At 35.6% G+C, this 15,735-nt stretch overlaps 1 protein-coding gene across 3 annotated transcripts in view; it reads right to left on the reverse strand.

Annotated features, from left to right (window-relative positions):
* The window catches only part of RAVER2 (ribonucleoprotein, PTB binding 2), a gene marked incomplete at its 5' end in the record, with an annotated part of 100,378 nt that overhangs the window by 62,753 nt on the left and 21,890 nt on the right, over positions 1-15,735 (reverse strand). For all 3 annotated transcript variants that reach the window (XM_082833872.1, XM_082833871.1, XM_082833870.1), the window contains one exon: positions 1,328-1,797. In XM_082833872.1, the coding sequence (XP_082689998.1) occupies positions 1,328-1,797 (470 nt within the window). The remainder of the gene's footprint in view (positions 1-1,327; positions 1,798-15,735) is intronic.

Here is a 15,735-nt window from a genome sequence, read left to right on the forward strand (position 1 = left end):
CGCATGGGAGAAAGGAAAAATATCTACCTCTTCCAAACATTTCTCCTACAACCTCATTCCTTTTAACCAAACCAAATCTTAAAATCAGATTTGTAATCTGATCCCTTCTGACCACGAGGTAAGAAGACTGTGTCTTCCATATAGTCTATGTCAACCTACCAAGCGAGACAGCCTGAGTTTAACAGATCTACTGATAAAGGCATTGTAAAGTGGCTTTATTAACCTTTTGAAAACTTCTAAAATATTTTTATTATTCCTGGTTCATTATAACCTTCATGCCAAATAAATGACACTATCATTTTAAGCCTTTCAAAAGACAAAGTCATTTTAATTCCATAGCGTCAGCCGTTTTAAAGAATATTTACATTCAGTATGAGAGCCATTTAAATATGTAATGGCCTGACTTGTGATCTAGTGAATTTTCCATTATTTTGAAATATTTTAACAGAAGCTAAATGATCACTCACAATTATTGTAACGTTTTTTGTTTTTTTTTTTACCAGATGGGAAGCTAAACTAGATAACCTCTCAGTTGTATACAGTATATATTTTTGCCTATTTAGTAGAACATATTTAATTTTACTCAAAGTGCTTAAAAATTCTTACCAGTGTTGTCAGTTTTCAGGATCTTCTCTAAATGTCTCACTTACCATGACCCCATTAAGATAGAATAAGGCATTCTTTTTACACCTCATAACACTTTTCTATTTTCCATTGTATCAGTCTTCATACAGGATTTACAATTATCTGCTTACTTGTCAGTCTCTTCCACAAACTTGTGCGGTATTAAGAGAGTATCTTTCTATTCTCTACATTTCCGACATTTAGCAATATAGTGTCTGGCACTGAGAAGGTGATAAACAAAATGTGGATGGATAAAGGGATCAATGCATGAATGGTTCAAGAGTGGATGGAATGAGAAGGCGGATGTGTTAAGTGATGGGTTTGCTAAGACATAATTATATAAAGACAATATAGTTTGGCCCATCAGCAAAAGGGACTGATTTAAAATTTACCATCATATGAATTGGGAGATTGGGATTGACATATATACACTAATATGTATAAAATGGATAACTAATAAGAACCTGCTATGTAAAAAAATAAAATTCAAAAATAAATACAAAAATAAATAAAAATAAAATAAAATTTACCAAAATAAATAAATAAATAAAATTTACCATAATATTAAAGTGTTCATTACAGACTCAATTAGAATTAGATTATCCATTGTGATATTTACATAGGTATAATAAATACGTGAGTGCATGCAGATACATATGCAGATATTTTTAAATATTGCAAATGATGACTTAAAAATACATACCTGGCAAAACACAGGTTTATGGATACTGGAAAAAAACTGCAACAGCTCCTCTGAATCCCTGTAGTCACTAGGGAGTTTATCTATACAAAGGCACTTAGAATGAATGAGCTCTGCGGCCAAGAGATTAACATCCATCCACTGTGCAAAGACAGCTGATGCTCCCAACTGTTTACCCAATAGCTCCAATCTAGCCTTTGCAGCAAAGTCCTTTTTCATGTATTCCACAAATCCATAGCCTTTGGAATGGCCAGTAACTTCACTGTAGACCAGAAAACATCTCTCGACATTTCCATAAGCACGAACAAGTTCTTCAAACTCTTCTAACGTAAAAGAAGTGGGCAAGTTGGTAATACATAGCAAAGCATCTGTTGGCTGGAGCTGGACTATTAAGTCTTTTCCTCGAAATGAATATTGATGAAACATCTGAATTGCATTCTGGGCTTGTTCTCCATTCAATAATGTAACAAAAGCTGGAAGAAGATAAAATGAACAAGAGTTTTCTGAGCCAGTGTTTACAAGCTTTTCTGACCATGACCCACAGTAAGGAAATACATTTTATACCTGTGCCTCAGTACATACATACATATATATATTTCCGAAACAAAAGTATCAGGAGATAACACTTCTATCATGTGCAATGCACTCTGATATTTTCTATTCTATTTCATTATTTTTAAATGCTGACACCCTCACTTAACTAATTTCATGACCAGTAACTCAAACAGTATACAAATTATATTAGGAGCTCCACTCTAAGATACCACAATATTCTGGGGGTGGGGTGGGGTGGGTAATCTTTTCAAACTACATACAGACTTGATATTTTTCCTCAGTTAACACGTGATGCAAAATTTTATGAACTTTTATTTCTTCTCAGAGAGTTCTAAAAGACCCTATTTGATAACAAGAACCTAAAAAACAAAGGCAGAGCAAAAAGACACCAAAATGCCCAGAGGGAGACAATTCTCCAATTCATGTACATGTTTCCTTAAAATAAAATTAATTACATTGAAACAACAAGCACACACACACAATTTGGTATGCTTTTTGGATGAACAATATGGTATGAAAAGATCACAGGATTATTATGATATTGACAAGTAGCTTAACTTTGAATCTTTGGTAAAACAACCCCCCCCCCAAAATTAAAAAATCTGTCCTGTCTACCTAATGGAGCTGTTCCAGCATTAAGCAACAGTACACATGACAATCTGTCAAATCTAAAACGTGATACAATTATAAAGTTCTAAATCAATGAAATATCACACAGACATGCGTATCTGATAAGATTTTTGAGCAATATTCTAAGAAAAATTTTAAACCCCAAATAAAAGAAACAACGCAGGGCAAACCACAAACTACAAACACACTGCTCTCTCAACCTTCCTACCTCTCCCTCTTCTCTCCCGCTCTGGAACACACAGTGGAGTTGCTCCATATGAGCAACTAACTTACCCAAATTCAATGATAACAACATGGCAAATATGTACAAAGCAAGAGAGAAAGAAGAATTTAAACAGTGTGGACAATCCTGCCTGTCATTTCACTCAATCTGCTCTTCCCTCAGCTGGTCTTAGTGCCCACGCAGCTCTCAGACTGAGCATCTCACCACACTTTAACATTTAAAGAAACACATTTTTCATTTAACATGAGCTCCACATACAAGGAAACTGCTTACAAAGGAATAGCTAACTCTTCCAACACTAAGGGGGAAAAACGGCTTTGCTGCACTTATTGAGAGAATATCTCTTGGTTTCCAATAACCCCTTTTAAAGAACTTGAGTTACTTTGATTTTATGCCTTTCTTCCCTTATGCTGACACAGAATACCATTTAATGATATTTTGCTAAAACCAGCAAACAAGCCAACAACAATTTGTAAATACTGGTTATGTTCCTATACCAGCTCATAAGCTCATCAGCTCATGTTTGATTTGAATTCTCTGGGTATTTGAAACTGTTAACAATTCCCTTCCTTAACTTCCTTGATAAAGTCCTTCCTGATTTTCTTCATAGCTGTCCAAGAGCTCCTTCTTCTATTTCCTTTGCAAGATTTTTCTCCACTCACACCTGTAAGGTGGTAATCCTTTCTTTTTTATTGGGGTATAGTTGTTTTATAATGTGGTGTTAGTTTCTACTGTACAGCGAAGTGGAGTTCCCTGTGCTACACAGCAGGTTCTTATTAGTTATCTATTTTATACATATTAGTGTATATATGTCAATCCCAATCTCCCAATTCATCCCACTTTACCCCTCCCACTTCCCCCCCTTGGTGTCCACACGTTTGTTCTCTACATCTGTGTCTATTTCTGCCCTGCAAACCGGTTCATCTGTACCATTTTTCTAGATTCCACATATATGCGTTAATATACGATACTTGTTTTTCTCTTTCTGACTTACTTCACTCTGTATGACAGTCTCTAGGTCCATCCACGTCTCTACAAATGACCCAGTTTCGTTCCTTTTTATGGCTGAGTAATATTCCATTGTATACACGTATGTAAGGTGGTAATCCTTAAGGTTGCTTCTTGGCAGAGTCACACACAGTCACAGCCATATGACTGTATCCAGCAGCCCTGAGCCATCAACCTCTCTTCTCTATGCCCTCTTCCCCTGGGCACTCATGTCCATGCCCATTTATTCAGTCTCATGTACCAGGTACTGTGTTGGGCACTGGAAAGGAGTTGGTGAACAAAACAAATAAGATCCCTTTCAACAAGGACCTCACAATCCAATAGAGGATGATAGAGATTTGACAGAGAGTTACAAGTGTAATGTTATCGAAGAGGAAGTATGAGGGCTACGGAAGCAATTAAACAGAGCAAATTGGCTAGTCTGGGGGCTCGTAGAAAGCCTCCTATACCCTGTTAACTCTTAAATCTGTTTCTAGTCCTCAGTTCCACATATATCCACGTACTGATTCACACACGACCAAACATAACTCACAATCTTCATCCTCTCCCTGCCATTCCCCTAAAATCCCAACATTGTTCAGCTTCCTTTATTCTCTATTTCAGTTGCTAGCATCACAACTCACAAATCAGAAACCTGGGAGTTACCCTAGACCCTATCTCCTTTAACTCCCACAAAAAAGGAATCCTCAAATTCTACCCTCCAAATAGATCCATCCTCTTTTCTTCATTCTTCTAGCTTTTCTTCTTTTTCCACAATGACAATAAAGCGATCTCTCAAAAACAAAAGTTTAATTGTGCCTGTTTACTGCCTAAAATGCAATCATTTGGTATCACCAATGAAGCCAAGCCTCAGCGCAGTTATCATGTCCTACCAGGCCACTTTTTTTTTTTTTTTTTTTTTACCATGATCAAGTTTGGTTTATTTCAGGAATGCAAAATTAGTTTTATTTTAAAATAGCAATCAAGGGTATATGGGGACACGTGCGCACACACAGCCGATTCCCCTGTCACACAGCAGAAACCAACACAACACTGCAAAGCAACCACACTCCAACAACGATGTAAAAATAAATAAATGAATAAATAAAATAGCAATCAGTGTAAGTTGCCACATTACCAGCACAGAAAAGAAACATCACAGAGTATCTTAGTAGATGCAAGAAAAGATATGTGATAAAATTCAAAGTCCATGCAGGATAAAAATTCTTGGCAATCAGTGGAAAAGAAGGAAACATCCTTTATCTGTTAAAGAATGTCTATAAGGAACCTACATCAACATTAATGGTGAAAGCCAAAAGCCATTTACTCTGAGATAGGGAATAAGGTAAGGGTTCTTGTCTCACTAGTTTTATTAACATGGAATGAAGGTCTCTGCCAGTGCAGCAGGACAAATGCAAGAAGTAAAAGACACAAGGGTTAAGAGGAGAGAAATAAAGCCTGTGTGAAAGACACGCTTGAGTGTGTAAAAAATTCAAACGAACCCAACAAAGAATTAGAATATGTAAGTTTACCCAGGTTGCCTACCAGGCCCTTTTGATCTGACGCCAGCCTCAGTAACTGCCACACTTCCCTTCCCCACCACATTTCTTTATCCTCTAATGACACTGAGTTGTTCGTAGCTCCCTAGACTGCAACTTGTTTCAAGCATCTATATGTTACACATGTAATTCCCCTGCCTACGAGATCTCTCCCAATATCTTCAGCCACTCAAACCTTTTAGTTGGCTTTCAAATCCAGCCCAGAGGTTAATGCATCAGGATCTCCAGGAAGCATTCCCTGATGTTCTCTTCCAGTTAGAGTTAACCCTTGTTTTATTACACCTCTGTATTTTGAACATTGAATGGATTATTGCACACATCACACTTTATTATAATCTATTTGTTTAGATGCCTGCTATCCTATCAACTGTGAGCTCCCTAAATTGCTAATGAATATATCTCCATCAGCTACCATAGTGTCAGGCACACAGTAGAGGATCTATAAGTGTCAACTGAATGGATGAATGTATACATGCGTAGATTAACTAGTACATTTTAAAACTGACAACTTCTTATTTTCCTTCCCTTAGGTATTTGCATTTGCTCAACCCAAATAAGACATTTGATGGTAGAATTTAGATACCATAATGAAGCAAATTTAAAAGTCCAGGCAGTAGGAAAAAGAGGTCACTGGTTCTCTTCTATAGCTTCTTCCATTTCTTTGCAAGGCCATAAATTCTCTAAAAAAATGTCCAATTTTCTCACATTGACTCTGTGGAAGTGAAAGATGTCACTCTACAGAGAAAAGGGTATAAGGGATTTGGAGATTAGTTCTGTTTCCATTTTCCTACCAAAATTTTAATATTCGACGGTTGGTCCCAATCCTTTCACAAGTCACAATTTTATTTATCCTTTTGCCATTGCTTGCTCCACTAGTTAATTTATTACTGGGACAAAGTTGATGGCAAGCATGCAAAAACTTTCTTCCTTAATGTATCCTGTTTTAATACAATTATTTCTTCTTATTTATAACAGAGAGCTCTGGTTTTAAGGTCACAGTTTATGACTGTAGCCATCCTTTATTAATCTATTAATTATTATCTGTTTCTTCAAACACCACCATAGCTCCTGAAATCCAAGGCAATGTCATTTAATACAATTGCTGAGTTTCTTCGTTGTATTCTAGTGGGGTGATTTTGGCTTTGTAGTATACATCTTTAACTTAACAGTTACCATGAAGTGATACTGGTCTCTTTCTGTATAATCTAAAAACTTTACAACAGTGTACTTCCATTCCTCCCCTCCCAACCTTTGTATTGTTGCCATGCATTTTATTCCTACATGTGCTATAACCTCTACAATATAGTTATTATTTTCACTTTAAACAATTATCTTTTAGAGATCTGAATATTAATAAAACAGTCTTTACACACATAAAGACAACATCTGGTATTCTGCACTTTTTTGTGTAGATGCAGATTCCCATCAGCATCATTTTCTCCATGCTTTATTAAAGGACTTCTTTAAACACTTCTTAGAATGCAGGTCTGATGGTGATGAATTCTTTCAGCTTTTATATGATTGAAAAACATATTTCTTCACGTTCATTTTTAAAGGATATTTTTTGGTGGGTAAATAATTCTGTGGGATTTTTTGAGGTGTAAATGACATAACATTATATTAGTTTCAGGCGTACAATTAATCCAATATTTGTATATACTGTGAAATAATCACCGCCATAATTCTAGTTAACATCCATCACCATACATAGTTACAAAAATTTGTGGGGCCGGGTGGTGGATAAGAACTTTTAAGATCTACTTGCTTCACAACTTTCAAATATGCACTATAGTATTATTAATTATAGCAACCATGCTGGGAACTTCCGTGGTGGTCCAGTGGATAAGACTCTGTGCTCCCAATGCAGGGGGACTGGGTTTGATCTCTGGTCAGGGAACTAGATCCTGCATGCATGCTGCAACTAAGAGCCTGCATGCCGGAACTAAGAGCCCACATGCCACAACTAAAGATCCCGCATGCAGCAATGAAGATCCCGTGTGCCACAACTAAGACCCGGTACGGTCAAATCAAACAAACAAACAAACTATAGTAACCATGCTATACATTACATCCCCATGACTTATTTTATACGGAAATTTATACCTTATGACTCCCTTCACCCATTTCGTCAACCCCTATCCCTAGCCTCTGGCAACCACCAATTGTTCTCTGTATCTATGAGCTCATGTTTTTTGTTTTTTGGTTTTTTTAGATTTCACCTATAAGTGAGGTCCTACAGTATCTGTCTTTCTCTGTCTGACTTATTTCACTTAGCATAATGCTCTCAAGGCCCATTCATCTTGTCACAAAGGGCAAGATTTCATTCTCTTTTAAGGCTAAATAATATTCCATTGTCTATATACACCGCATCTTCCTTATCCATTCATCCATCAGCAATCACTTAGGTTGTTTCCATGTTTTGACTATGGTAAATAATACTGCAATGAGCATGGGGGTGCATATATCTTTTTGAGTAACTGTTTTCGTTTTCTTCAGGTTAATAGCCCAAAGTGAATGAATTGCTGGACAAATGGTAGTTCCATTTTTAATTTTCTGAGGGACCTCCATACTGTTTTCCAGTGGTTGCACCAATTTCCATTCCCACTAACAATGCACAAGAGTTTCCTTTTCTCCACATCCTCTCCAGCACTAAGTTCTTGTTGTCTTGATAATAGCTATTCTAACAGGTGTGAGGTGATATATAATTGTGGTTTTGATTTGCATTTCCCTGATGATTAGTGATACTGAACACCTCTCCATGTATCTGTTGGCCATCTATATGCCTAATCTGGAAAAATGTCTATTCAGATCCTCTGCCAGGTTTTTTTTTTTGTTTTTTTGTTTTTTGTGGTACACGGGCCTCTCACTGTTGTGGCCTCTCCCGTTGTGGAGCACCGCCTCCGGACGTGCAGGCTCAGCGGCCATGGCTCACGGGCCCAGCCGCTCCGCGGCATGTGGGATCTTCCCGGACCGGGGCACAAACCCGTGTCCCCTGCATCGGCAGGTGGACTCTCAACCACTGCGCCACCAGGGAAGCCCCTCTGCCAGGTTTTTAATCAGACTATTTGTTCTTTTGCTATTGAGTTGTATGAGTTCTTTATATATTATGGATATTAGCCCCTTATCAGATATATGATTTGCAAATATTTTCTCCTATTAAGTAGGCTGCCTTTTCATTTTAATGGTTTTCTTTGCTGTGCGGAAGCTTTTTAGTTTGATGTAGTCCCACCTGTATAGTTTTACTTTTGTCGCCTTTGCTTTAGTGTCAAATCCAAAAAATCATCACCAAGACTGATAGGAAGAAGCTTACTACCTATGTTTCCTTCTAGGAGTTTTATGATTTCAGGTCTTATATTCAAGTCTTTATGAAAAATGCCAATGGAATGTTTGATGGGATTGCACTGAATCTGCAGATTGCTTTCAGTAGTGCGGACATTTTAACAATATTAATTCTTCCAACCCATGACCATGGAATACCTTCCATTTGTCTTCAATTCCTTTCATTAATGTCTTAATAATTTTATGGTGATCTTTTTTTTCTTTCAGCAAAGAAAGAAAATGTGTTGCCCCATGGTCTTCTCATTTGCATTGTTTCCAATAAACATGCATCATCGTCATCTTTTTCCATCTAAATAATATGCCCTTTTTGGGGGGGGCACTGTTTTTAAGATTTTTCTCTTTATTACTAATTGCAAACAATTTGATTACAAATGTACCTTATTGTAGTTTTTTTCGTGTTTTTGTGCTTGAGGTTGGTTAAACTTTGGGGATCTCTGGGTTTAGAGTTTTCATCAAATTTGGAAAAAATTCAGCCATTAATTCTTTAAATATTTTTACCGTACTACTTGCTCTCTCTTACAGAGACTCCATTACTCCACCATTAGGACTCTTGAAGTTGGCCCAAAGTTGACTGATACTCTGTTCATGTGTTATAGTCTTTTTTTCCTCTGCTTCATTTTTGTTGTTTCCATGTATTCACATTCACTAATCTGTTCCTCTACAATGTCCACTCTGCTAGTTAATCCCATCCACCCATCCCATTTTTCATCCTGGACATTGTAGTTTTCACCACTAAAAGTGTGAGTTAAGTATATTTTAATATCTTCCATCCTCTATTTAATATGTTCAATTTTTACTATAAATTCTTGTACATATGAAACACAGTTATAAAAACTGTTTTAATGTCCATTTTCATTAATTCATCTGCTTCAATTCTAGGTCAGTTTTGATTGATTGGTTTTTCTCCTCATTATGGGTTGTATTTTCCTGCTTCTTTGCCGTATCTGGTCATTTTTAATTGGATACCAGACATTGTAAATTTTTACCTTGCTGGGTACTGGATTTTTTTGTATTCATATAAATATCCTTGAGTTTTGTTCTAGGTTGTGGTTATCAGGAACGGGCTTGATCCTTTCTGGTCTTGTTTTTAAATTTTTAGCATCATTAATCTAGAGTCAGTTTTCTCCACTCTTGAGACAAAACACTTCTGAATACTCCTTCTAATCAACCACCAATTATGCTGTCTATCATCCTCACTGGTAGGAACAGCACCATTCCCAGCTGTAAAGCCTTCATCAATATTTATAACATTGAAGTTGTACATAACCTACAAACCCAATAATTCACTTGTGGAGAAACAGTTGCAATGTATATTAGAAGACAAGTAAAAGCATATTCACTGCAGCATTATTTAAAATGCTGGAAAAGTTGAAGCTTCCTAAATGTCTATCAGTAATGAATAGATTTATCAATGGTAATAAATTGACAGGACAGAATGATATGTAGTAGTTTAAATCAATGAATTAGAGCTATAAGTATCAATGTGGAAAGATCCAAAAAACAAAATAGAGGTTAAAAAAAAAAAGCAAGCTGCTAAATGAAAAATACAGTAGAATGCCATTTACATTTAGTTTTTAAAAACACCAAGTACAACACTGTTAACTTTACATATAGTCCAATTTCAGGCATTAGATGGGATGCCTTGGCAAGAAACAGCTCCACAATTTCAACAGGTTAACAAAAGGGTTTTTTTTTTTTCTTGTTGCTTTTCATGCTGCATATCCCATGCTGAAAGGAAGGAAGGAAGGAGGGAAGGAAGGAAGGAGGCTTTGCTCATTATAGTCACTCTGGGACTATGTTTAAAGAGGTTCTGTAACCTTCCTCAATCACTTTAGCAAGTGGAGGGGTAAACAGTGAATCACATGCTAGCTCTGAAATCTTCCACCTGGAGGGGATACATGCCATTTCCACTGCACTTCATTAATCGAAAAGCAAATCACATGTCCATTGGTAACTTCAAAAAGGAATAAGGAAGCACTATCTTACCTCACGACCAGAAGAAAAAGAAAAAGAATCTGTGAACAGCTCTATGATTACCACAATTAATCATTAGAGGGAGGGAGGGAATGGAACCAGAGAGGGGTAGGAACTAATTTCATCTTTAACTATAATGTCTTTTTTACAATTTTTTTATAAGTCAGAAAAAATAAATGCAGAATCCCTGACCATACTATCAGAGGTATTCATTCAGTAGTACTACATTAGGGCTCTAGCATGTATATAATATTTTTAAAGACAAAACACTACTTTAAAAAACTTTTTAAATTGAAGTATAATTGACAAATAACATTAGTTTCAAGTGTACCACATAATGATTTTTTTTGTTGTTGGCCAAGCCACGTGACATGTGGGATCTTAGTTCTGCGAACAGGGATTGAACCCACACCCCCTGCAGTGGAAGAACGGAGTCTTAACCACTGGACTGCCGGGGAAGTCTCCCATAATGATTTGATATTTTTATATATTGTGAAATAGTCACCACAGTAATTCTAGGTAACATGTGTCACCATACATAGTTAAAACTTTTTTCTTGGGATGAGAACTTTCAAGATCTACTCTCTCAGCAACTTTCAAATAGGCAACACAGTATTATTAACTGTGACAGAGTCACCATCCTTATATATTACATCCCCAGTCCTTCTTTATTTTATAACTGGAAGTTTGTACTTTTTGACTTCCTTCACCCATTTCATCCACCCCTTACAAAAAACATTTTAAAAGCATAAAATACTTCAATAAAACATTTGCTAATTTGGGAGTCGGTATATATATAATGGTTATATCATCCTCCATACGTTTTCTTATTTTTTTATCATCTCAAACAGATGTTTTTAAACATTTATATATCATATGTACACAAAGAAAATAATCTAGTTTAGGCTTTTAATCTCACAGATATTAAACTAATGTGCAGAAAAATTAAACGATTTTCCCAATTTGTATAACTAAAGGTCAAATCACATAATTTACTAAGTCCAGTAATATATTATTAAAACTGAAGGATACTTAACATATAAAAAACACTCAATAAAATTTTACAACATATAACATTAGAACATTCATTATAAAAATTCATAAAGCTGTAGTACTATTATATTATTTATTTATATTTTTAAAAACCAATGCAAATTCATTTTTTTGCCTAATTGTTTATAGAGGTATAGTTGATTTACAATATTATATTAGTTTCAGGTGTACATCATAGTGATTCAAATGTTTATAGATTATAAACAGGTCTATCCATGTGTTGCAAAAGGCAAAATTTCATTCTTTTTTTATGGCTGAGTGGTATTCCATTGTACATAGTACCACTTCTTTTTTATCCATTCATCTGTTGATGGACACTTAGGTTGCTTCTATATCTTGACTATTGTAAACAGCTGCTATGAACATTGGGGTGTGCATGTATCTTTTTGAATTAGTGTTTTCACTTTCTTTAGATATTTACTCAGGAGTTGAGTTGCTGATCATACGGTAGTTCTATTTTAGTTTTATGAGGAAACTCGGTACTATTTTTCATAGTTGCTGTACCAATTTACATTCTCATCAAGTGCCCAAGAGTCCCTTTCTCCACATTCTTCAACATTTGTTATTTGTACTCTTTTTGATAATAGTCATACTAACAAGTGTGAGGTAATATTTCATTGTGGGTTTGATTTGTAGTTCTCTGATGATTAGTGATGTTGAGCATCTTTTCACGGGGCCTGATGGCCACCTGTATGTCTCCCTTGTAAAAATGTCTATTCAGGTCTTCTGCCCATTTTAGTTGGGTTGTTCGGTTTTTTGACATTGAGCTGTATGAGCTGTTCATATATTCTGAATATTAATCACTTATCAGTCATATCCTTTGCAAATATTTTCTGCCATTCAGTAGGTTGTCTTTTCATTTTGTCAGTGGTTTCCTCCTCTATGCAAAAGCTTTTAAGTTTAATTAGGTCCCATTTGTTTATTTTTGCTTTTGTTTCCTTTGCTTTAGGAGGGATATCCAAAAAAAATATTGCTACAATTTATGTCAAAGAGTGTTCTCCCTATGTCATCTTCTAGGATTTTATGGTTTGCTGTCTTACATTTAGGTCTTTAATCCATTTTGAGTTTAGTTTTGTGTATGGTATGAGAAAATGTTCCAATTTCATTCTTTTACAAGAGCTGTCCATTTTTCTCAGCATCATTTCTTGAACAGACTCCCTTTCCCCCACTGCATACTCTTGCCTCCTTTGTCTTGGATTAATTGACCATAAATGTCTGGGCTTACTTCTGGGCTTTCTATTCTGTTTCACTGATCTATGTGTCTGTTTTTGTGCCAGTACCATACTGTTTTGATTACTGTGGCTTTGTAGTATAGTCTGAAGTCAGGGAGCATGATACCTCCAGATCTGTTCTTCTTTCTCAAGATTGCTTTAGCTATTTGGGGTCTTTTGAGTTTTCATACAAATTTTAGAATTATTTGTTCTACTTCAGTGACTAATCCTATTGGTACTTTGATATGATGGCATTAGATATGTAGATTGCCTTGGGTAGTATGGTCATTTTAGCAATATTACTTCTTCCAATTCATGAACACTGTATTAGCTTTCCATCTGTTTGCATCATCTTCAATTTCTTTCATCAGTATCTTAGAGTTTTCCGAGTACAGAGTAAATCTCCTTAGATTTATTCCTATGTTTGTTTTTTTTGTTTGTTTGTTTTGTTTTTTTGATGTTATAGTAAATGGACCGTTTTCTTAATTTCTGATAGTTCATTGTTAGTGTATAGAAATGCAACATATTTCAGCATATTAACGTTGTATTTTGCAACTGTACTGAATTCATTGATGAATTTTTGGTGGCATCTTTAGAATTTTCTATGTGTACTGTGTGTCACCTGCAGTGACAGTGACAGTTTTACTTCTCTCTTTCCAATTTGGATTTCTTTTCTTTTTATTGTATGACTGCTGTGGCTAGGACATTCAGTGCTACGTTGGATAAAAGTGGCAAGAGTGGGCATCCTTGTCTTGGTCCTGTTCTTAGAGGAAATGCTTTCAGCTTTTCACCATCGAGTATGATGTTAGCTATGGGCTTATCATATGGCCTTTACTATTTTGAGGTTTGTTCCCTCTGTCCCTACTTTGTTGAGAGTTTTAATCATAAATCGATGTTGAATTTTGTCAAAAGCTTTTTCTGCATATATTGAGATGGTCATGATTTTTATTCTTCAATTTGTTAATATGGTTTATCATATTGATTGATTTGCAGATATTGAACTATCCTTGCATCCCTGGGATAAGCCCTGCTTGACCATGGTGTATGATCCTTTCAATGTATTGTTGATTTCAGTTTGCTCATATTTTGTTGAGGATTTTTGCATCTATGTTCATCAGTGATATTGTCCTGGAATTTTCTTTTTTTGTGGTGTGTTTGGTTTTGTTATCAGGGTAATGCTGGCCTTGTAAAATGAGTTCAGAAGTATTCCTTCCTGTGCAATTGTTTAGAATAGTTTGAGAAGGACAGGTGTTAACTCTTCTCTACATGTTTAGTAGAGTTCACCTGTGAACACATCTGGTGCTGGACTTTTGTTTGCTGGGAATTTTTTGTTACTGACTCAATTTCAATGCTCTGGTAATTGGTCTGTTCATATTTTCTATTTATTCCTTGTTCAGACTTGGGAGACTGTGCATTTCTAGGAATTTGTCCATTTCTTCTAGGTTGTCCATTTTATTGGCATATAGTTGTTCACAGTAATCTCTTATGATCCTTTGTTATTTCTGTGGTGTTAGCTGTAACTTCTTTGCCATTTCTGATTTTATTGATCTGGGCCGTCTCTCTTTTTTTCTTGATGAATCTGGCTAAAGGTTTATCAATTTTGTTTACCTTTTCAAAGAAACAGCTCTTAGTTTCATTGATCATTTCTATTGTTTTCCTAGTCTCTCTACTTCATTTATTTCTGTTCTGATCTTTATGATTTCTCTCCTTGTGCTAACTCTAGGTTTTGTTTGTTCTTCTTTTTCTAGTTCATTTAGGTGTAAGCTTAGGTTGTTCAAGAGTTTTCTTGTTCCTTAAGGTAGGCTTGCATCTCAGCAAACTTTCCTTAGAATTGCTTTTGCTGCATCCCATAGATTTGGATCATTGTGTTTTCATTTGTCTTCAGGAGTTTTTTAATTTCTTTTTTGATTTCAATGATACAATGGTTGTTTAGCAGCATTTTGTTTAGCCTCCACATGTGTGTTTATGTTTTTTTCAATTTTTTTCTTGCAGTTGATGTCTAGTCTCATAGTGTTGTGGTTGGAAAAGATGCTTGATATGATTTCAGTTTTCTTAAATTTACTGAGACTTATTTTTGGCCTAGCATGTGATCTGTCCTGGAGCATGTTCCATGTGCACTTGAAAAGAATGTGTATTTTGCTGTTTGGAGATGGAAGTCCATTAAGTTCATTTTGTCTAATGTGTTGTTTAAGACCAGTGTTTCCTTATTTTCTGCCTGGATGATCTGACCAATGATGTAAGTGAGGGGTTAGAGTCCCCTAGTACTATTGTGTTACTGTCAATTTCTCCCTTTATGTCTGTTAATATTTGCTTTATTACTGCTGTATTTTCTTCTTGGATTGATCTCTTGATCATTATGTAATATGCTTCTTTGTCTCTTGTTACAGTCTTTGACTTAAAGTCTACTTTGTCTGATATAAGTATTGCTACTCCAGCTGTTTTTTGATTTCCATTTACATGGCATACCTTTTTCCATCCCCTCACTTTAAGTCTGTGTGTGTCTTCAGAACTGAAGTGAGTCTTTTGTAGGCAGCATATGTATAGTTCTTGCTTTTGTATCCATTCACACGTTCTATGTCTTTTGATTGGAGCATTTAGTCCATTTACATTTAAAGTAATTATTGATAGGTATGTACTTATTGCCATTTTGTTAATTGTTTGGGGATTGTTTTTGTAGTAACTTTTTTGTTCCTTTCTTCTTTTGTTCTCTTCCCTTGTGATTTGATGACTATCTTTAGTGTTATGTTTAGGTTTCTTTCTCTTTCTTTTGTGTATATCTATTACAGAATTTCGGTTTGTGGCTACCATGAGGTTTTTATGTATAAATCTCTATATTATTTTAATTTGCTGTTTTAATTTCAAATGCATTTTAAAAACCCT

This window comes from Leucopleurus acutus (genome assembly GCF_964270905.1).
Source record: "Leucopleurus acutus genome assembly, chromosome: 2".
Lineage (NCBI taxonomy): Eukaryota > Metazoa > Chordata > Mammalia > Artiodactyla > Delphinidae > Leucopleurus > Leucopleurus acutus.